Source organism: Diuraphis noxia, unplaced genomic scaffold (assembly GCF_037042655.1).
Source record: "Diuraphis noxia isolate RWA-SAM2 unplaced genomic scaffold, SU_Dnox_SAM2 contig0001, whole genome shotgun sequence".
Taxonomy (NCBI): Eukaryota; Metazoa; Arthropoda; class Insecta; order Hemiptera; family Aphididae; genus Diuraphis; species Diuraphis noxia.
Window position 1 is genome coordinate 12302260 of NW_028301711.1, and position 23841 is coordinate 12326100.

At 28.7% G+C, this 23841-nt stretch overlaps 4 protein-coding genes and 2 pseudogenes across 5 annotated transcripts; 3 read left to right on the forward strand and 3 right to left on the reverse strand.

The window, feature by feature from the left end:
- Positions 1-5032, reverse strand: LOC149059694 (uncharacterized; annotated as a pseudogene). Its single transcript, XR_016191385.1, has 13 exons — positions 4845-5032; positions 3972-4347; positions 3570-3781; positions 3225-3305; positions 2872-3157; positions 2737-2799; positions 2026-2173; positions 1840-1938; positions 1726-1781; positions 1482-1539; positions 1293-1340; positions 1017-1202; positions 1-257 (listed from the first exon to the last, which is right to left on the reverse strand). The product of XR_016191385.1 is annotated as an uncharacterized LOC149059694 (transcript).
- A 1553-nt stretch (positions 5033-6585) lies between these two features.
- On the forward strand, positions 6586-9929 carry LOC149059695 (THAP domain-containing protein 1-like; annotated as a pseudogene).
- Positions 9930-11393: 1464 nt separating this feature from the next.
- LOC107169927 (uncharacterized) lies at positions 11394-11981 on the forward strand. Its single transcript, XM_015519895.1, has one exon. It carries the CDS (start codon positions 11394-11396, stop codon positions 11979-11981), a length of 588 nt encoding a protein of 195 aa, XP_015375381.1.
- A 1743-nt stretch (positions 11982-13724) lies between these two features.
- Positions 13725-15883, reverse strand: LOC149059696 (uncharacterized). The gene is made up of 5 exons (XM_089225601.1): positions 15720-15883; positions 15453-15649; positions 15113-15362; positions 14891-15051; positions 13725-14440 (listed from the first exon to the last, which is right to left on the reverse strand). The coding sequence occupies exons 1-5, from the start codon at positions 15866-15868 to the stop codon at positions 13725-13727; spliced, it is 1473 nt and encodes a 490-aa protein (XP_089081727.1). The 5' UTR covers positions 15869-15883.
- A 993-nt stretch (positions 15884-16876) lies between these two features.
- Positions 16877-19633, reverse strand: LOC149059697 (uncharacterized). The gene is made up of 3 exons (XM_089216222.1): positions 18840-19633; positions 18130-18374; positions 16877-18066 (listed from the first exon to the last, which is right to left on the reverse strand). Exons 1-3 carry the CDS (start codon positions 19631-19633, stop codon positions 16994-16996), a joined length of 2112 nt encoding a protein of 703 aa, XP_089072348.1. The 3' UTR covers positions 16877-16993.
- Positions 19634-19975: 342 nt separating this feature from the next.
- LOC149059698 (uncharacterized) lies at positions 19976-23159 on the forward strand. Its single transcript, XM_089216223.1, has 7 exons — positions 19976-20216; positions 20894-21088; positions 21217-21387; positions 21513-21611; positions 21775-21989; positions 22058-22220; positions 22727-23159. Exons 1-7 carry the CDS (start codon positions 19976-19978, stop codon positions 22819-22821), a joined length of 1179 nt encoding a protein of 392 aa, XP_089072349.1. The 3' UTR covers positions 22822-23159.
- The last annotated feature ends 682 nt before the right edge of the window (positions 23160-23841 follow it).

Consider the following 23841-nt stretch of genomic DNA (forward strand, 5'->3'; position numbering starts at 1 on the left):
CTAAATAAGTAGGTAACAAGAATATTTATGTTTATATGTTTAACATATAAATATTTGAATAACATAATCAACAGTGTCATTACAAACTTCACAGTTGTTTGGATGAGGGATAGCACAATCTTCGCATCTCCAACCATGTCCACAACTTTGGTACACATACCGTTTGCCATCAAGTACATCTCTAAAAGCTTTCAAACAACAAAGGCAGTTGCTGCCTGTTGGATCCAATAAACTGTTCAAGTTATTCATCCATTGGCCTATGATCAAATGTAAATCCAATCTAAAATATTAAATATTTAAATATCCCTATACAGCTATACCTATTTATTTGCTTATAAGTTATTATAGTCATTAAATAAAAAAAAAAATAGAGAAAACCATCTTTATCACAGGATGGGCCTCTGCAACTGTCCTTGTGGCTAGTCGTGGCATATTATTCTATATCAGGGGTTAGCAATAGGCGATAGCTTACATTTGACATGCGGAGGAAAAATTAATGAACTGCCAAAAATATTTTTCTTAAATGCTGATTTTTTTTTTTTTGTTATTTGTCTGTAAACCCAAAAATAACTTGGTATATCTCGACCTCTAAAAGTTTTTTTTCAAATCCTGACGCCCATACTAATCGTCCTTTGTAGTAATCTACTACCTAAATAGTTCTTTTATGTCTGTGTACTGTATATTGGTTGATCATAATTTTATGTTAATTCAATTTTCTCATTTAAATGTACCAAATAGAGTAACACATACCTAATATATTTAACATAATATTTAAAGTCATTACAAAAACTGTATACCTACTGTATTATCAACTATTATGTTTTTCTATTTTGCATATATTCTATAATATGTGAACATTGTTAAAAACAGTAAACTCTGACTATCATGTATATAAAATAATTATCTTTTTCGCTTATTGTGTCTCAAAAAGCATGGATCATGGATTGTAAAAATGTAAATACTATTTTAATTAAAATATTGTATAATATTAAATTTAAAAATGTAGCTGGTATTACCATATCCCAACATTATGCGTATTGTTAAGATGTCATCTACTGGTGTCTTGCATATTCCACAATTGGTTTGTTGTTGACCACAATTATCACAACGCCATCCATGGCCACATGGCAAAAGAATGTTGACAGACCCAATATCTTCATTCCTACCACCAAGACACACAAAGCAACGGTCGTATTCTTCACCTGATACAAATAAACAGAATACAATTATTGATTCTGATTTATATGAAAAATTGTGATTCCTTTAAATTTATAAATTGTAAATATTGGTACCTGGCATTTGTGGTATTACCACCACCAACATTTCAGCATTTTCATTCTCTATAATATTATGTTAATAGACAATTATGAATTAAGTATTACAAAATTAAGAAGAAATAATAATAATTAAAACAAACTGTTTTTAAATGATTCTATCAATTTATAAACAATACATTTTGTAATTATTCAATGTAAACATACCTTCTCCGACTACATTTTTACATATCTCCACAATTTCTATATTTTCTTCTATAGGTACCTATTAAGTAAAAAGCGTACATAAAATATGTATATATATTTTTTTCTTACTATTTTTTAAAATTTTTTAGACATTAATGTACTACCTTCAATGTCCTCCTGTGGTTGAAATCCTACTAAATTATGATGCACACAAATTAAAAAAAAATAATTTTTTAAAAACTTCTTGTTATTCTTAGGTACTTACAATGATTAATAGGCCTCCTGACCTGATTAGGCTGATGTCCTCTATACCCCCGTTCACTAATGTTAGGTACAGCAGCTATACCTCTGGGTTGTAATCCTATATTCCTTAATAAACCTCTTGGCCTTCTGACTTGATTTCTATGCCCTGGTAAAGGTGGTGGTGGTGGAAGAGGCACCATTACCAATTGTCCCATGTTTTGGTCTATTTGGTTGTCTAATATTGAATATTTAGATTATTATAATTGTAATTTGTAAAGAATGAAAAACAACATATTTACCTATTGGTTAGGTTAGGTTAGGCCTATTTGCTCATCACAGTATCCTCTTGCCGATTAAGCAACCCGCCTGAGAAATGCTGAGACGTCAAACCGTCCATTTCTAACATTTCGATAGGCTCCTTCCAATAACTTGTTATTTGTATCCCTGCTGGTTAAGACTGACCTTCGGACCTGAAACAAAATTAGTATAATAAGTTATAACCGGGTTAGTTACTTGGTTTTTTAATTAGTTAAGTATAAAGTAAGTATATATACAAGTTAAATTATAACATGGTATAACATGGAAAATATATTTTTATTTTATTTTACTAAAATTCTATGTTTACCAGTATTTTTACTTATTTTATATATACAATCTGTATCTATATTTTAAAAGTGTTGTTAACTTAATAGTTAAAATTTGTCATAACAAATGTTAAATTTAATGATGATTTATCTTTATACACATTTGTTTTCATTAGTTAATATTTAGTTAGGTAAAATGTATATAATATATACTATTTGTTTTCATCTCTGACCATCTCATACAAATATAAATACATTATAAAAACCAAATTTGGAAAATATCAATCTCACTCCTAGTTATTATATTTTTAATAGGATGGATTACTTCAAATAATTATATTTGTATATATTCAAATATTTTTTATTATCAGGTATAACAAAGTTTTCCATATAAAACACAACATTGCATGTTTTCTATGATTTGTCATTGTTATATGATATATATTTACCTGTTGACCATTTATTATTTGTTGTCTCCCTTCTTACTCTTCGTTCCACAGAACGTAAGCGGTCTGCAATTATAATTTGATTTAAATTTATTAATTTAGTTGGTAATTAGATAATTTTTTATCGCTTTAGCTTACCATAGAAAGTCCACAACAGTGGATGTTGACCAATTGTAGTCTGTATCATGCTATGGAAGCTTTCTAAATAGTTATTAGTTCTCATAGTATATTCATAAACTGAAAACCCAACCGGTCCAATTGTATCAAGCCAATAATTTTGAAAATAACGTAAAAGATCTATAATATGATGGTCAATACTCATACTTCTGGCCAGTCTTTGGATTTCTAAAAAAACCCCTCGAGTATTGAAATTAGGTGGTAATTCTTCGCGTCTCTCGGGTGGCAAATGCGGAAGAGCCATCAGCTATTCTCAATAATTTTCTTAATTGCATAATAACAAATTATTGATTATTAAATTTAATTATCTTTACCATTCTGACAATAGTGGCAATGTATTGGTTGTTGCGTACTAGTTGCATTAAATTGTGTGATTGAATATAGCGCACTATACACTGAAAAGAAATTAATAATATCTTGTAATTTAAAATAGTATTCACATTATTCAAAATATTATTTTTGTCCGATATTTTCCGATGATTAATATAATAAATAAACTCATAGAAAAGTAATTAATTAATAATTCTATACATTATTACATAATAAGCGTTACTATCAAAGTAGTGGTAATTTAATTTTAATTTATTATAATCTATTTCATTGTTCTCCAAATTTGAAAATGATCAAAATATTATGTTATGAATATAAATATAAGGAACCTGATTAAAATGAAACCAGCACCCCAAGAGCTGACATTCTGGTACAACCCTTCTGATTGCATTCCTTAATGCTGTTTCATAGTGTGTGATTATCTGCAGATTATTCCAATTCAAGAAACTAAAAGGAAGATCACTCTTTAGGAATTGCCATAGTCTTGCATATATTATATTCTCTATCCTTTGATTTAGTATTGCATAGATACAGGGATGGACTGAAACAAAAATATTTACAATATATTAAAAATATAAATCATATTTTTCTTCTATTTTCAATGTAAGTTGTAATTTAATTTTAATATTAGCTTTATGGTATTAAAAAAAAAAATGATTTTTGCATAAATATTTAAAAATAAAGAATTATGAACTGGAAAAAATATTATTAAAATTTATATGATTTAAGACTCACAATATTGTCCAACAGAACGTGAATGGTCACTAATTGATCCATGTCGCTTGGACTTCTTGGTAGTACTCCAAATGTACCATCAATAGCTACAACTGTAGACTGCCTCATAAATGGTGCATAATTTTGCAAAAATTGCAGATTTGCAAAAACCAATCCGCCAAAGATAGATTCTGTACCTATCAGGTACTCTAATGAGCCTTGGAAGAAGGCTTTGTTGTTATTGTCATCAGTCGTCCACGCCATTCCTGTGATGCAATTGTTTCACCCATGGCTGCCAAAGAAGCTGGTACAGGTGGATTGAATCTCTGGCAGATATTTCGCATCATCCTCAAAGCAACATCTACTGACATTTCAGTTGCTGCATTTGGAAATCTGTGCATTCAATTTGAAAATTAGGTATGGGCGATGACCACTCAAAGTGCCATATTTAATTAGTTATGAGAAAAAAATCCCTTTAAATGGAGGGGCCAAGCAGGATATTTAATACAATTAATTTGTAAATTTCTAGTTTAATTATATATGTTATTTTATAGCACAATAAATTAGCTTCATGATAAAAATAAAAGTGGGCATGTGACTATGTGAGTACTGTTCTGTTGTACATTTTTAATCATGCGGGTAACTGTAATGGATGTTAAATTTGAATTCTGTCCAGTAGGTTAAAAATGATTAAACTATAAAACAAATAATAAAATAGTTATATCATCCCATTTAAAGGAGTAATTTTTTTTTTAAACTTGGAATATTTTGGACACTGCTGCCTGCTGGTTACTTCCCCGTTGAGCAGATTGTAATATATGAAGAAAAATATTAATAAACATGTATTAGCCATTCAATTATTTTTTATTAAAATGTAATTATTATTTTACCTTCTAGATTCTTCTTCATAAATTATTCTTGGTGACGTACTCTCAACAGCTTAGGGCAGCCAAAAAATTCCCAATCTCCACATCATGTCCTGGCCTGTGGTTGTGCACACTATACATGATTATGGGAGCATTTTCTGGTTCCAAAGCCATTGACGCTGTTGCATGACAACTGCGTTCGTATCTCGTGCACCTTAGCTGTCTGAAATATTTAATAAACTGTTTATAAAATACTTGGAAATAATTTTAAAAATTGTCTATTAGCTACCTTCTATTGGTCGAGGTATGGTTTTGGACATACGTGTAGCCTGTTCCGTCCAAATATACTAATCGCCCTCTCACACCTGGTACTCTTCTTGAGGGAATGTTGTCACTATCACCTAAGATGTCTAAAATATTAATTATATTCACAACTAAAGGTGATCTTGAACGTGAACGGGATCTTTGTTCATCATCTAAAGATTAAACGTATTGTTAGAATTTATAAAAAATATATTGGCCCAGGTATTTAAAATTTAAAATATATTTACCGTGTACACTCCAATTTTTTTTTTTTTTAAATAATTATTTCAAGAAAAAAATACGAATTATTAAAATAAACTTTTTTATTGTTTATTAATTCATGACCGTATTGCAGAATATGTAAGTTTTACTAGAAAAGTAAGAAAACGTGTGGAAATATAATTTATAACAAAATAAAAATTTATTTTAATAATTCGTATTCTTTTCTTGAAATAATTATTTAAAACAAAAAAATAATAATAATTTGGTGTGTACACGGTAAATATTTTTTGTGAAAGCGAAAAATAGGTGGACAACGTAATCACCGGTATTGTGTTACATGGTAAATCGGAGTGCTCTAAAGAAAGACATTCCCACTTGAACTTTTTTTTTCCGTGCAAAAGCAGGCTCAGAACATACAATGTTATAAAATAAATAAAATATAATACACAATATAATATAAAAAGTAAATATTCATTACTCACTATTGGATGGATTCATAATTCTAAAATATTCTCGAAAAAAAAATGCCTATAAATTACCTATAAGTTATAAAGTTATGAAGTTATAACTATATTGCCAAACCTTGGTAGTGTGGATATTTTAAGATGCACCAGTTGCAGTCTACTGTCTACTGTCGACTGCGGACACTATTCGGTAATTTAGTATAATATACTGTAAAGACTTACCTTACCTGATAGATTTATAAATACTACATGTCACTAATTAAGTATAGGTACTTAACGCATGGGCGTTCTCACGGGGGGGATATGGGGGATAGATCCCCCCCAAGGATCTTTATTTTCTTACATTTTAGTAATACATACACGTTTTGTCTACTTTTGATATTATATGTTTGTGAATTGTGACAAGTTATTATTATTTTTTTGATATTTTTTCTTTATCATGATTATTGATTTATTATGATATTATATGATAACAATAACAACACAGTGATAACAACTCTATGTGTTAACCACAGATATATATAATAACTACATAGCCGACTTCTTCTTATCAATGACGCTGGTAGCCATTTACAACTTGGGCAATGTTTACTAATCGTTAGAAAGATAATAATATGATAATAAACATTAAACTAGTATACTAGTATACTTGTCTATGCATTAAACAACAATATTTATTATTTAATAGTTTCATAGCAACAACATTTAATAGTTTCGTGATTGTTGTGATACTTGTCTCTGATTTTTGTGTAATAACTAATAATTAATAATTTAAGATGGTGTGCTCATGCAGTGTACATTTGTGCACGAATCGGCATACAAAAAATGGAGTTAGAAAAATACACTTTTTCTCGTTAGTATTTTTACTGTATAATACTATAATATAATAACCTATGATAATTAACATTTTTTAAATTGTATCAAACAAAGGCTCAATATGTTGTTTACTGACGTTTTGTACCTACTATAAGACTAATTTATTATTATTAGATATTGTAGATATTTGCTTGTTTAATTTGTATTTTTAATAGATTTCCACTTAAAGATGCAGAAAGAAATGCGTTATGGATAAAAGCAGTAGGTCGGAAAGAATTTATCCCTTCTATACATAGTAAGGTGTGCAGTGATCATTTTGTTCAAACTGATTTTCAACAAAATGTTGGTGGTAGCTACAAGTTGAAGCTTAACTCAAACGCTGTGCCTTCAATTTTTCCATCTTATTCTAAACATTCAGTGTCTCAATCAAAAATACCAAGACTAGGTTAATTAAAATAAATTGATAATACCAAGAATTGTTCTTATTTTTAACTATAAATTTTATTATTTTATATAAATTTAGAAGGCATTGAACCTATTACACCACATTCGACTCCACTCTCAAATACAACTAACTTGTCCTCAAGTATCATCATACCACCAACTAGTAATAGTCCAGATTTATCAATAATGATTACACCAGAAAGATCCGTTGTTAACACCAGTTTTGAGCCATTATTAATAACACCATCAAAATCAACTTGTTCACGCCCATTATTTGTAGCTAGTCAAAAACAAAAAAAACATTCACCATCAAAATTTGAACTAAAACTCAAAATAAAACGGTTACAACAAAAGGTTAGAAGGCAAAATACTTCTTTAAATAATTTAAAGGATTTACTAAAAGATTTAAAAAAAAAAAAATTGCTGGAAAACGATGCAGAAGAAATATTATTGGAGAAATTTGAAGGTACCAATTTGGAGTTGTTCAAAAACCTTGTAAAAAACAAAGAGCGTAAAGCTACTGGCCGTAGATATAGTAAGGCAATAAAAGAATTTTCTTTAACGCTTCATTATTATTCGCCAAAAGCTTATGAGTATGCAAGGTAAATATAGTTGCTTATAAAATGCTAATTAGTAATTAGTTATTACAAAAATATATTGTACAGCAAAATTACAATTTCCTTTTTAGCTATCACGGAGTATTCAGTATGAGTATGTGTTATTAAGTTTTTAAAAAACTTCAATGCTTATAACTAAGGCTTGGAATTTGGGGTTTGCTTTTTTTTTTAATGATCATTCAAAATATAGTTTGTGATAAAAAATATTTGTTTCACAATACTAAGAGCTTTTTTTTGTTTACTCAACTCTTTTTTATGCGCTTAGTGCATATTATGTAATATTATAATTTTAAGAGCATATTTTACAAAATTATAAATACTAATTAAAAAAACATAATTCCTATTTAATAATACTGTTACATACTTGTGTTATGAGATTAATATCAACATTTTTATTGGGCTAGTCCCACTTCATAAATAAATAAATATCCAGTTTGTTTATTATTTTGATAACTAATAATTTTAAATAATTTTAGGTCGATCTTGATATTGCCAAATTGTAAATCAATTATGAACTGGACATCATCTGTCAATGGAGAACCAGGTATTTTTACTGGGGTTATGGAGGCTCTAAAAACTTTAAAAGCAGAAGATAAGCACTGTAATTTATGTATGGATGCCATGGCATTGCGAAAACAAATTTTGTGGAGCGATAAATTTAACAAATTCGTTGGATATTGTGATTTTGGAGGTGAGTTACAATTAGAAGGGTTGGATGTTCCTGCTACTGAAGCATTAGTTTTCATGTTGGTAAGCCTAAATGGGAGATGGAAATTACCAATTGCTTACATATTACAAAATAAAATAAGTGCAATTGCCCAAGCTGAGCTTGTTAAGACCGTATTGAACCATACTCATCAAGCTGGTATTACTGTTTGGGGAATCACTTGCGATGGAGCATACACAAATTCTGCGATGATGAAAATATTAGGTTATGAAACAGGCAACAATTATAATGATATAAAATGTTGGTTTCCTCATCCTGTTAATAATGATAAAATATATTTCATTCCTGATGCTTGCCACAATCTCAAACTTGCCCGAAATACATTAGGGAATTGTAGAGTATTAAAATCAAATTCAGGCTTCATACGGTGGGAACACATTTCAAGTTTACATAATCTGCAGCAAGAAATACAATTAAAATTTGGAAATAAAATTTCTGGTTCACATATACAGTGGCACAATAATAAAATGAAGGTGAAGTATGCGGCACAAACCCTCAGTTCATCCACAGCCGATGCTTTAATTTTTTTAAAAAATCAAAATATTTCTGAATTTATAAATTGTGGTGCAACCGAAGAATATTGCTGTATGATTGACCGTTTATTTGATTTTTTAAATTCTAAAAGTATATTCTCCAAAAATTTTAAATCACCCATTCACATAAAAACCATTGACTCACTTGAAGAAAAAATAGTACCTTTAATTACATATTTGTATACCCTTGAATTTGATAACAAACCATTAAGTAAAACCAACAAAAAAACATTTATAATAGGATTTGCTATGGCTGTTAAGTCACTTTTTAGTATTGCCAGATCTGTATTTGCAAATGATACATTAAAATTTTATTATATACTAACCTACAAGTTTTCTCAAGATCACCTGGAGTTATTATTTGGCCAAATAAGGCAAAGAGGTGGGTCAAACAATAATCACAATGTTGTACAATTTAAAACAGCCATGAAACAGCTTTTATTAAAAAATGTCATAAAGTGTAAAAATAATGGTAACTGTAACACTTTTGATGATGACGCAATATGTAATATATTTGATTTTAAATGGAATACAAAAAGAGTTGAATTCACTGATGAAGATGAAAATTCTGATGTTTATGATTTGGATATTTCAGATAGATTACAACAGCTTAATAATTTACATCCAAATTTACAAAATGCTAAAGAAAACATTTTATATTATATTTTAGGATATGTTGTAAGGAAAGTCAGTAGAACATTAGATTGTCAATCATGTAAAGATAGCCTATTAAAAAAAAACACACATCACAATTATAATTCATTTTCTCACTCTAAATTTGTAAATTTAAAAAACAATGGAGGTTTAATTTCAGGGTCATTGAGTAGTTTTAAAATAATAATGGAGGTAGAAAAGTTGCTATTAATTTTAACTAACAATTTAAAAACCCTTAATATTTCTAAGTTAGATGAAAAAATTATACATTACTGTAATAATAAATTTTCTCTAGATCAAACTATATTTAAAGAATTAGATTGCACTAATATAAGTATTTTGGAAAGACCACATAAAATGATATTAATTACTTTACTTACAAAAAAGTACCTTAGTGTTAGGCTTAAATCATTGGGAAAAACAATTTCAAATACTTATGCAGTTAGTAAACGTCATAAACTGACAAAATTGATTTTATTTTCTAACCAGTAATTAACTTTTGTAATTATTAAAATATACTTATATTTAATTATGTTTAATTTTGTATATTTTTCACTGTCAATACATTTAATGTACACTATGGTTCTTCTTCCTCGCCTCTATCCATCACTTCTTTTTGAGTTGAACTTGACTGGTTATGAGTTTATGACCATCCATTAATAATGAATAGGTAAGTATACTACAGTAATATATAGATCTAGCTATATGGCTGATATATATCTTGTAATAATATTAAGTTTGTATACTATATACTAATAAAAATATACTAAAATATACTAATATATAATAAATAAGTTCATGAAAAAATAATTATATTGTTATGAATAATTGAAGGTAGGTGCTGGTATTGGTATATTAAGAAATATTATGTTTATGTACAACGATACATGATATCGAAACGATTAATAAATGATAAGAATTTGTAAACATTGCCCAAGTGACAAATGGCGTTGGGCATCATAGCTCAATAATGTTGTTGTGTATTAAGTCGACTATCTAGTTATTATATATATCTGTGGTGTTAACCACGGACTAAGATATACAGGACTGGTATCGACAAGGCCGGGGGGTAGTAGAAGGCCGGTCCTCAAATGTTTCTAATGGTAGTTGGTACAGGTGTGGTTACTAGCGCATTCTAGTATCGTATATTGGCAAATGGCAATGTACCTACTTAAATAATTATTTTTGAAATAATATTATATTAACCGAGGTCTTTGAGGTCCTCAAAAACACCTTTTTGCCGACTTCCGCTCTCTCGGCGCATTCCGTATAGCTTTATACGCGTCAAGATAGTCGTCACACGGTTGTTTCGGTACCTATTATATTTGACAGTCGACATTGTTTCGGGTTTTTCTTTTTCAATTACGTACTTTCCACACGCGTCACAGGTGCATTATTCAAAAGGTATGATATTTTGTATTAGTTGATTTTTATGTTGATTATATTATATTTATTATATATTATAATTTGTAAGTATTATAGTGTTAGTATTTATATTATAAGTATTATATTATATTGATTATATTAGGTAATATAATACTATATTTGTTATAACATAGGACATAATGAATACAGAACAAATTACTGGATGGTTAGAAGAGAATATAAGTGAGGATGTAGATTTGTTAGAGTTTGATGACGGGAATGAATCAGATAAAAGTAACAATGAATTCGTTGAGAACACTAATCATAACTCAAGTTCTGAGGAATCTGATGAGGAATGTGTAGAAAATTTAAATTTATAGTTATCGGGTCCACAGTACGTGAGCAAAGATAAAAAATCTTATTGGAATATGCATCAACCTCCTAAAAATACCCGCACAAGGTCACATAATATAATTAGACAGCTGCCGGGTGTAAAAAAAAATGCTCAAAATGCTAAAACTATAGAAGATGCGTGGACATTATTTTTTCCTGTTAATATGCTAGAACAAATTGTCAAATACACTAATAAACGATTAGATAAGTTTAGATCTAGCTACGCTAGAGAAAGAGATGTTCTTCCAACTAATTTGATTGAAATAAAGTCAGTTATTGGCCTTTTATATCTTGCTGGAGTGAAGAAATCTGCGCACATAAATTTAGATGAATTTTGGCACACTGATGGCACGGGCATAGAACTTTTTCGATTAGTTATGTCTTTACGTAGATTTCGTCTTCTTTTGCGCGCATTACGTTTTGATGACTCTGATACACGTGAAGATCGAAAAAAACTTGATAAATTGGCACCAATCAGGGAAGTGTTTGATGGATTTATTGATAGGTCTAAAAATTACTACAATCTTAGTTCAAATGTAACTATAGATGAAATGTTAGAAAGTTTTCGTGGGCGTTGTTCTTTTCGTCAATATATGCCAAACCAGGGCTTGGAACCTTTATGATTTTTTCGGTTTCGGTTCCAATTCGGTTCTTCAAAAAAATAAAAATTCGGTACCGGTTTCGGTTCCGGTTCTTAAAATTACAGAATTAAGGTTTCGGTTCTGGTACCGGTTAATACCGGTATTTAGAGGTTAATTTTTTTTTTCAAAAAGTAAAAAAAAACAAGTATAAACTTAATTCATATACCCATATGCGCAAACTAGGGGGAGGGGGCTACAGCCCCCCCCAAAATCCTATGACATACAATTTTAAAATGCTATATTGCAATGGTCAGCTTGCCTTTAATATATTCAGCCTCCCAAGTCAAAAGTTGAAATTGTGCCTACGCATTTAGGTATAATTATCGAAAATGATAAAATCAAATTATAGTAGGCTTATTGGGTTAAAACTTAAAGGACTTAGTAAGTTTACTATTTTGTTTTAAAAACATCCAAAATAAATTTTAAAAATAGGGTTGACTCATGTTGTAAGAAGTGGAAGTCAGTTAATTGAATAATTTGATACAGTCATGAATCAAACACTCAATGTGTACGGGCCGGGAACGACACAATAATAGGCCGTGACGCCCGGTCACCAAATACTTCGCGCGCTACACTCACACACCGATCGACCTGTGTATGTGTGTATACGTGTATAGCAGTTCAATAGAGGTGGACGGGATCGCCGAGCAAGACTATTGAACGCTAGTGTGTGGTGGGTGTGTAGGTGTGTATATATGTGGTGTGTGGACTTAAAACTAAAATAAAAGGTAACACGGTTTTTGGTAACTAAGTTGCTGTAATATACAAATAATTTAAAATACACAAAATAATATAAAAATCACAGCAACAAAAAAGGTATAAAAAGATATAATAATATGGCCCTCTTGGCCCAACAGGTAAAAATGTAATAAATATAGGGTGCTGCTATGCGAGCCCCTATATGGAAACAAAATAATAATATAGAGCCGCTATTAGAGCGGTATACAAAATAATAATATGGGCCGCTATTAGAGCGGTATGCAAAATAATAATATAGAGCCGCTATTAGAGCGGTATACAAAATAATAATATGGGCCGCTATTAGAGCGGTATGCAAAATAATAATATAGAGCCGCTATTAGAGCGGTATGCAAAATAATAATATAGAGCCGCTATTAGAGCGGTATACAAAATAATAATATATAAAGAAAAACTCACATAGTTGGCGGTGCTCGGCTGGCCAGCTGCTACCTATGCCTGGAATAAACAATAATTGACACACACACTATAATATAATAAAAAGAGTGGCAATTAGTGCACACAAATAAAATACAAATTTTTGGCTATTTGAGCCGTAACAATAATATATATATAATAAAAATGGCAATTCGCGCTCGTAAAGTATACAAAAATAATGCGGCGATTCGCGTCCGCACAAATACAAATAAGCCGGCGATTTGCGCCGAAGAATATAATAAATTTGGCACTTAGCGCCCGCACAACTAATACGCAAAAATAATGATTTCTGCACGCACACAACAATACGTGCTTCGTGTTTCACACTGGAATAGACTCACGGCCGGGCGGCCGTATTAAATGATAATCAGCAGCCGATCCGGCGGCGCGCGATAGCGCTCTTATTTGCATGTTATATAATAATTCACAATAGAATTAACAAAAATAAACCAATACAAAAATAACAATTATAATATGTGACTGTGTTTGTGTGTGTGTGTGTCGATCGGTGTGGCGGCGCGAACACAATGGTCTCTGTAAAAAGTGTTTTCATTTAAATAATACCCTAGCATTTTGTATGATATTCATGTGGCCAAGCCTAACAATACATTTACAATACAAACAGTTAGAACCAACAAACTCAATTTCTTTTTGTTCTAATTCTTTTATATGAACCCAGACATTAATTAAGTGCTCAATAGCAATAGTGGACTGTTCTTGAGTCAACATATTTTTAAAACGGGGATCCAGATATATAGCGGATAATAAAACTTTGTTGTTCATTATATGTTGTTCTATTATAATTAAACACTGCGCTAAGTTATTTGAAAAATTTGTATTTAATGATTGTGTTTGAATTTTACAAGTTAGCCACGCTCCATAAAAATCTGTTAATGTCAACTGTTCAGATTGCAACTTTTTTGTACATATCTTGGCAGGTAGTAAAGCTTTGCACAAGGCATCTACTTGTTGCCATTCAAAATTACTCTTGCACAATTTGTTCAATTTCGAATCATTAGCTGACATGTTTAAAATAAAAGGTTTTAAATATTGTACTCTTTCAAGCATGTCCAAGGTAGAATGCCATCTAGTCAAGCAGTCCAGAACTGGTGACTTTAATTTTTCTTTTTTAATAAGATATAAGTAAGTTTGGTTTCTTAGCTTCTTAACTAAGATTCTCACCTTGTTTAATAGTTTTTCAACAGTACTACCTTTGAGACTATCAATTACTGCTAATTGAAGTGTATGAGCTACACAGCGTATACCTGCAATAAAATGATAAAACATAAAACTATTAATTCTAAATATTCTATAATGGATAAATATTATAAAACAAATATCAATATTCGTGTAAACTTATATTTATAACAATCCATTTGCAAATATACCAACTTAGTAAATAGGTATAGGGGAAATGTTCACACAGTATAATAACAAAGAGAAAATAATATGAGCTACAGTCTCACTATAAAAAATTTTTGTCTAGTTGTGCTTATGCAACATATCACAAGAGATATTAAAATATAATAATATTATTTATTTATTTAATTTAAATATTTTTAAATGAGCTAAAATATGTGTTTGTAATTATGTATAAACTATGAATTATATTTAATGAATTATTTGTGAGTTTCAATAACTATAGTTAACATTTAAAAAGTTACTGCTATTATTTTATTTATAGCCTCTGAAGAGTAATCTATTAACAGACTTACCAGTAAAAATCTCACCACCAATATTTTGGGCAACAATATCAGTTACAATTTTTTCTGTTTTTTCATATTGTTCATCAACATCATCAAAGTTTTCATTTAATAAATCAGATATTTCTCCATCATCAAGACCCGGATTAAAGGTTGACACATTTTCAAGATCACTAAAAAAAATGTATCATATTTTTTATAATTTTGTTCAAAACATATGAGTAAAAGTATTACCTGTTATTATCATTATTGTCATCTGATGTAGAGGTAGTATCACTATCATCATTTATTAACTCATATACAGGTTCATCGACTTCTAATTCTAAGTCATTATTTTTAGAAATCTGTGTTTCACACTCATTTTCAAATAAATCAATAGCTTTAAGCATATTTGCTCCGTTATCTGATGTAATAGTATATACTTGATTTATGTCAATTTTAAATTTTTTTAAGATATTTAAAATTGTATCTTTCAAATATATACCTAAAAGAAAAAATGTAAAGCGTTTGAAATTAATTTTGAAAAACTGAAAATAATCCATTACCAACGTCCAAAACTAAATGTATACTTTACCTGTATGTGACTCGGTAAGTTCTATTAAGCCAATCGTCTTCAGTATAATACTATCATCGACAATGTATTGAATGTTTATTCCTAAGAAAGCTCTGTTCAGCCTCGTAACTGCATCTAATTTTAAGCTTATCAGCTTAAAATGTATGTCTTTCATTATTGTTTTTTTTATCTGATCACATTCTTCGTGTAAATATTTTCTATGAAATAAGGACAGAATTTAAAATTATTAGAAGTTAAAAAATATTTACTGAGTTACAATGTTCTTACCTAATGGACTCTGAATTTATAACAACACTATTTTTTACACCATTCAAAACTGGATCCAATATCCTGCGCAGTCCCGAATCATTCAACATACTAAATGGACGCCCATTTACCGTGACAAGTTCAACACAAGCATCTATTATATCTTTCATAGATATTGATACTTGTACGTTTGGTTTTGAAAAGTTAAAAAGTCTATGATGTGCTTCACTTTTCAAATTGGGCTTTAACTTGATTTTTGAAGGCTTTTTTCTGATTCTAGTTGTTTGAACTTTTCAAACAAATCAACATGTATACTCAAATGTTTTTTTAAATTGGTCCCATGCTTTCCCTATTAATTTTAAATTTGAATTATTATCAATATAATGTAATGTAGGTAGTAGGTACTATGTAATCAATCAAATAAACAAAATTTTAACATTTAAGATTAAAAAGTACCTACATTTTAACTTTCTAATCAAATGAGTAGCAGTAAGTACAGATTAAATCATTATTTTACTGAGAAAAAAACTATTTCCCAATACAAATTATAAATAAAGCAATAGAAGTATAGAACATTTTTTCAACAAAATATAGGTATTAGGTAGATACTAGATAGGTAGGTACTTTTCAAACTTCAAACAATCATTTTTTTAAATTTAAACGGCCACAACCATCTAAGATGAAATAGATAAAGTATATCCCAGTGTGCACTATAGTGGATTATACATTTATAAACTCTAAATCAACGGTGGATTCTTAGTTTATTTTAAGTTTGGTTTATTTGACATTGATTCAGCGTTGTTTAAATTGTATAATTTTAGTTTACAATTAAACGGGAAATAAGTTTTGACTAAGCGGTTATTCAACGTTGAATATTTTATAATAATATTTGTTTAAAACCTAGTGTTCAAATTGTGAACTATAATATTTTTAATATCCTTATCAGGATTTCTATATCACCGATCATCTAAAAAAAAAAATATTAGCCTGTATGGAGTTGAATTTTTCATCTTGATTCCAAAAAATGTAATATTTAATTTTTTTAGCAATAACAGTTTGTAAGTTTTAAGTAAAATAAACTATATGCTATTTATGGCACAATACGTGAAAACAATTCAAAAGATTTGTGGCATTTGTGAATTGTTTTCATATAGGTAGTATAATAAATACGACAATGATTTCATCAAAAAACTATTATGATTTCAAGTTTATTTTTCAATATTTTTGGAAAAAGATAATATTGCTGTAATAATAAAGGTAGGTACAATTTTATTTACAATCTATAAAACTTATTTTTATGAATGTAGTATTTTAAAAACTATATAACTTTCATTGTTTGAAGAAACGTTTGGCACGATACATGCTTTATGTATATTAGACATATTATCTAATATATAATGTTCTATTGCTCCTAAATAGTTACATAAGTACACACCAACGTTAATTGATGAAACATTAATACCATCAGAGCTTCCAAAAAATTCATTTATGCATTGAAATCGTCTTCCTATAAAACTTGTTTTGAACTTGTTATTACTTTGAACTAAAATATTTTCTACAACAAAAATAAAGTAATTATTTATGTCATTATCCATTACAATTATGCAGTCGTCTCGATGAGTATATAAATGTTGTTGTTCTAATTTTCTTATTTGAATAGTAAAATGTTCAAATTTCATTTGCCTATATTGTTCACAGTTTGCAAGCTCACTGAATAGTGGTCCATTATTATGAATTTCTTTAAAAATTGGAAAATTGTTACTAGTTGGAAAATATTTTTCTTCCCTTGCTAACCTATCTTCAATAATTCTGTTGTACAATTCAGTTATTGCATATCTTCCAGATTTTAAGTACCTTTTTAATCGGCCTAAGAAATTTTCATACCAGAACGCATTAAATTGATTTATGTCTCCATACCTTAATACATCATTGGGAAGGTGAAGTAATGAATGCACATTGTATGAAATTAAAAATGTCCCATATACAATTCCAAAAGTGTCAACAAAATATCTTATTAATGTCTCTGCAAATTTATTCTCATCCTTATTTGTAGCTCTAGGTGATGAAAGTATACGCATTGCACAGTAAAATGCAATAAAGTTCTTGTAGATAGGATCCGGTACAATGTCTTTAAATATTAATGCCCCAGTATATAACATTATTTGCCTTAATTCAGTTGCCTTAAAATCATGATATTTGTTTAGTGACAACGGTATGCGAGCAAAATCTGTGCTCAAAAATGGTGCAATTGTTTCCATCCTTTTATTTATTTCCTTAATTTTTATTGAAGGAAGTCTTACACATCCAAATGATCCAGTTTGCTTGATCGACCCATTTACTAAAAGTCTAATTATCTTTTTCATAATACCTACAGTAAATAATAATATAATAATATAATATAATAAATATAATAATAATTGACATTATTTACCTAAACAGCATAAATGTAGGTAATCTAATGGAAAATTTGAAACCAAACCTAAAGATGGTATTAATAGTAAAGGTGTATCCCCTGTATGATGTTCTGGCTGCAATTTCTCACGAAATGATTTGTCGTCTCTTAAATTTGCATTGCCATCAGGAAAACACATACGATTCTCTGTATAATATCCTTCTTCTGTACATTTTTCACAAGCAAAATAAGCCATGTGTCCTTTGATACACTTCAAAAATGACCTATAAATTTAAAAAATGTACTTATAGGTAACGGTTTAAAATTATAAAGGAAGTAAATGTAACAGATACCCAAGTGTCAGTGGCATGCCGAGAAATGTGGTGACCCTGGGGTCTTTAAGAGACAGAAGCCCTCTTTAATACAGAAATTAATAATTATATTATAATAAATATATCTAATTGCCCATTTGAAAAACCGATGACTTTTATAGTTAGATAACCTATACAAGATAATAAACACTGCCGCTGTACATATTATTTTTGAAATATAAATAAAATTATTTTCAAAAAAATGTTTATTATTTTGTTTGATCTAATGAGAAAGATTCTGTGCCCCAACTTGAACATACTTTGGAGGCCCAGTAGCCCTAGCTTAAATACGCCACTGCTAAGTGTACACTTAATCCAGATAGTTTTTTAAGTTTGTGATGTGTAGGTAAGAGTATAATAATTAGTCATAATTCATACCTGGCAGGTGCATCAGCTATAAATCCCATAAGTTTGACATTATATATTTGATTATTTAACTCAAATCCATTATCTAAAATATGATTAATGTCTTCAATTAGTCGTTCCAAGTATTCCGTGACATTTCCTGGCTTTTTGTCCCCACAATAAACTCCAATCACAAATGGAAGGATTTGTTCAGTATCCAATTTTAGACCTCCCATAATTGGCCAAAATTCATGACCTAATATTGGTATTCCGTCTATTGCTATCCAAACAGGTAATACATTTAATTGTTGCAAGTGTGGATACTGTTGCAATAAGTGTGTTAAACCTTCTTTTAGTCCCAAATGAAAATATTGACCGTTTTCCATTTGAATTATAGATGCACTACCAGATTTAGGACAGTTTAATAGAGTTCTAGAATCTAATGGTAGATTCTTTAACTCATTGAAATCTTCAACATTGTGTAATAAGTGCAGTAATTCAGTTACTTTATTCCGTGGTATATTTCCATCAATAATTAAACGAGCTAATTTTTCTTTAAAAGTATATGTATTTAATACTGAAATGGGTGGTAAACATTGTACTACATTCTTATTAGGGTCTACGATATCATTTGGTTCAATTTGCAGTTGAGCAGACGATGTTATTTTATTGGTTTCCAATTCTATATGCTCTTCTAATGGTGATTGTGAATGATTCTGAGGTACTATACTTGAATGTTGGGTTATGGTTATTTTTTGATTTTGTAGTCGTCGTAACTGACTTGATCGCTCTAATAGGCGAGTTGGTATGTACGGTTTTTTTGGCATTTTTTCCTGTAGTTCGATACTTCTCTAAATTTGTATATTATATTATATTATAGTGCTTCTAAATTCTAATAGGAAATTGGCGTCAAATAGACCAAATAGTACCACACACTCATAGATAATATGATTGTAGATAACAAAACGGTTATCTTGTTATCTGTTTCATGTTTTCAGTTTACTTGGTTACTTGGTTACTCAGTTACTCTATGGTTAGATTTAACCTAACCTAGAATTGTTTATAATTTATTTATTTCCACGTTTCACTAATCATCAGTAAAATACTAAAATTCAATACCAAATTTAATTTGTTTTCTGGAATTTTCTGTCATTTTATAAGTTACAAGGATGAGTATTCTGACCAACTACAGTTTGGAATTAGCCACTTTTCAGTATGTTCTTGTTGATTTTCCTGAAGACAAGAATGCATTAGCTTTAGTATGCACAAGTTGGATATTTTATTGCGAAGATTCATCTGTTTACAAATGTAAATGGCCAGGAAGCATAAATGCCAACAAGTTTGCTAAAAAACGTGTTAAACCATCATCAAACTGGGACATATTTTCATGTAATATAAAACGGTTTTTTCGTAAGTATATACTTGTTATATGTATTTGTATAATATAATATTACACATATTAGGTGTAACTGTCTGTCTGTTTAGCAACTGACGATTGGGTTTTGTTTTTATTTTTGACCTAACATCAATAGTACTTAATAATTATATAGGTTTATTTTATTTATCTTATGGCTACTAATTATTACACTCCTTTAACACACATCAATTCAAAAAAATCAATATATGTTAATACAAATAAAAGTATAACAAGTCATAAAAAATCATGAAATCAACAAATATAGGTAATGTATAATAAGTAAAAGTGTACATGCATGTAACGTGGGGCTAAAGTGCACTTTACCACCCTATGAACATTTTTTGATAGGTTAGGCCGACCCACAAATTCTGATTACTCCATTGTTCTTAAATAGGGAACATAAGCAAATTTCAAAAAAAAAAAAATGGGGTGGTAAAGTGCATTTGTTCCTAACGTAGTAACATGATAACATTTTCTAAACATTTCAAGCAAAGTGAGGATTAGAAGGTACTTAAAATTTTTGTAACAATTAAAAATTTTCATATTTATTTCCTGAAAATTAAACAATGAACAAACATACAAAACCATAAAATCTCATCCCCGGTTACTATAAGCTAAGATTTTAATGAAATATATTAATGGTATATATTATTAAATGAAATACCTTTAGGTACATATGAAGCCGGCAATGATAATTTAAAATCCTATACTTCTGATGAATCATTTGTGGATCCAAATAAACGAAAACTGTTCCCCAATAAACGTTTTTGTTCAAGTTCAGACGATCAATTGTTAGTTGGATTAGAAAAGAAAACTAAACACCTTGAAGTTTTTACTTTACCACCTATGCCTTTATATCAATCTAGTAAGTTTTGTGTGTGTTAATTAGGTAATGTTATTAATTAATGTATGTAAATAAAGTTTTGAATTAATGTTCCAAATCCTTAGGTAGGTAAGTTGATTATTTAATTATTTTATTTAAAATTTATACAGCTCAGAAAGTTGAAGTCCCTATTGAATCAACACCACCACACAGTGAGATCGTGATAAATGACTTTAATATTTCACCTCCAATGTTCAATTATCACAACAGTAATGATTCTTTGACCACATTTGTAGAAGATATAAATTATCAGAACAAATCCTCAGAACAATCAGTAATAGGTATTTTTTTATTTTTATTAAATTTTATAGGAATAATTCCCAATTATTGGGAACTGTATACATGTTTAACACTTTTGAATTTTATAAGTTTGTAATTGAATTGTAATAATTTTTATTATTTGCAGCTACATTGAAAGATTCACCTGAAGTTCCTTTAATTAATAGCCAAGTAAATTCGCAACCGACTTTTGGAATTGATCAAGTCACTAACCTACTTAATGATGGTAGGTACATATATTATGTTTGATGTTTAATCACTGCTAAGCTAGTATACTTCAATTCATATATATTTTTATCTAATAAGTAGAAATACGACAATGTTTAAATCAACATTTGAATTAATATAGTCACCATATTGCAGGTTTATTAACTATTATTACAAATTAGTTTCAGATCAGTACAAATTAATCCAAAACACATTAAATGAAATTAAAGTAGACATTGTTGACATACAAAATCAAATCCAACATCAAGGTTTACTTTTGAGATTAAACCATGGAAATGTAGATGACGACTCACTTAAACTACCATTCGAAACAGTTTTAGAATTGGATGAGTTTGAGTTGAATCTCAAAGTAGACGATCTTCATGAAAGTAGAATGGTAAATATTTAATTTAACGAAATAGGTAAATAGTAAAATTCTATAAACAATTAATATTTTCTCCGCAGAAAAATTGTCTACTAAAAGTTGGACACGTTAAACAACCTTCAAAAACTGTTTACAATTTATTAAAAAAAGTGATGACAAATAAAGTAGCTGAAACTTTTAATATTACTGGAAAAGGGAATAAGAAAGCATTTGGAAAATATAAAATATCCCAAATAATACAAAGTGAGTTGATATATTTTATTTATTATATATTTGTATCTATATTAGAAAATAAATATATGTATACTCAATAATGTTTAATAAATTATATAATAATAATTATATCATTTAACGGCCAATGAAAGTAAGCGAACCATGACCTATAGTTGGGAATGGTGGGATGCGCTAACCGTACCTAAGCTCGTATTTTGCTGATTTGCCAATATTTTTTGTCATGCTTAATACTCTAACTTAAATAAATGCAACTGTCAATATTAAAAAAAAAATAATTTTACATAATATTTATAATATATGATAATAAAGAATTTACATCTTTGTAATCTTTATTTTTATTGTTTGTCATCATTATAACCACCCGGCCTCTTCAATTATTTCTAGTTGATATGCTATACCACTTTAGTGGTAAATTAGCCCATACTGAAAAAAATGTCCACTAATATTAGTTATTAGGTTAAAGTTAAGATCGGGTATTTTACCGTATAATAATTATTTACTTTTTCATTTTTCAGATGTAGTTTATTCCTTACAAGGTACAACAGAAGTGGATTATTTGAATTTTTTGGGTCTATGGCTGCGTCAAGCCAATAACCGTGGGGCTAACTAATCATTTAATTTATATTATTACTTAACCTAAGACTGGTTATTTATTTTTTTTATATATATATATTATGTTATTAATATTAACTTTATGTGATGAAAACTATATAATATTTGATTATTTACACCTAAGACTGGTTAGTTGTTATTTTTATTTTTTTTTTATATATTACCATGTTATTAATATTAACTTAATGTGATGAAAACTATCTAATATTTACACCTAAGACTGGTTAATTGTTATTTTTATTTTGTTTTATATAATATTACCATGTTATTAATATTAACTTAATGTGATGAAAACTATCTAATATTTACACCTAAGACTGGTTAATTGTTATTTTTATTTTGTTTTATATAATATTACCATGTTATTAATATTAACTTAATGTGATGAAAACTATCTAATATTTACACCTAAGACTGGTTAATTGTTATTTTTATTTTGTTTTATATAATATTACCATGTTATTAATATTAACTTAATGTGATGAAAACTATCTAATATTTACACCTAAGACTGGTTAATTGTTATTTTTATTTGTTTTATATATTATCATGTTATTAATAAATAATTAATAAAAGGTACTATAGGTATTTTCATTATTTTTTCAACTTTATTTAGCAAAATTTAAAAACTTATCAAAACTCAAGATTTGACACAATATTATAAAAATGAAACGGCTTGCTAAAAAACCATCACTAATATAAATAGTTGACATGACATCAATAATAAATTATGAAATTCATTGAACGTTGATTAAACATATTTTAGACATGGTTAATATACAGATATTCAATGTTGATTAAACGTATTTTATACATGGTTATTATATAGATATTAAATGTAGATCATCTGTATATTAGACATGGTTATTAAACAGATATTCAATGTTGATTAAACATATTTTATACATGATTATTATATAGATATTAAATGTTGATCAACTGTATATTAGACATGGTTATTAAACAGATATTTAAAGTTTAATCAACGTTTAGAAATCCATGTTTAATAAATGTATAT

Bases quoted from the DNA above. Each gene is read 5' to 3' on its own strand.
- LOC107169927 (XM_015519895.1), top strand. From the start codon at position 11,394: ATGCATCAACCTCCTAAAAATACCCGCACAAGGTCACATAATATAATT.
- LOC149059696 (XM_089225601.1), bottom strand. From the start codon at position 15,868: ATGAAAGATATAATAGATGCTTGTGTTGAACTTGTCACGGTAAATGGG. The intron at 15,650-15,719 runs GTAAGAACATTG...CTTATTTCATAG, and splicing joins ATAAATTCAGAGTCCATTAG to AAAATATTTACACGAAGAAT. The intron at 14,441-14,890 runs GTAAGTCTGTTA...ATTTTATTGCAG, and splicing joins TGGTGGTGAGATTTTTACTG to GTATACGCTGTGTAGCTCAT.
- LOC149059697 (XM_089216222.1), bottom strand. From the start codon at position 19,633: ATGCCAAAAAAACCGTACATACCAACTCGCCTATTAGAGCGATCAAGT. The intron at 18,375-18,839 runs GTATGAATTATG...TTAAATTTATAG, and splicing joins ATAGCTGATGCACCTGCCAG to GTCATTTTTGAAGTGTATCA. The intron at 18,067-18,129 runs GTAAATAATGTC...TATTTACTGTAG, and splicing joins CCTACATTTATGCTGTTTAG to GTATTATGAAAAAGATAATT.
- LOC149059698 (XM_089216223.1), top strand. From the start codon at position 19,976: ATGAGTATTCTGACCAACTACAGTTTGGAATTAGCCACTTTTCAGTAT. The intron at 21,612-21,774 runs GTAGGTACATAT...ATTACAAATTAG, and splicing joins CACTAACCTACTTAATGATG to TTTCAGATCAGTACAAATTA. The intron at 22,221-22,726 runs GTGAGTTGATAT...TTCATTTTTCAG, and splicing joins AATATCCCAAATAATACAAA to ATGTAGTTTATTCCTTACAA.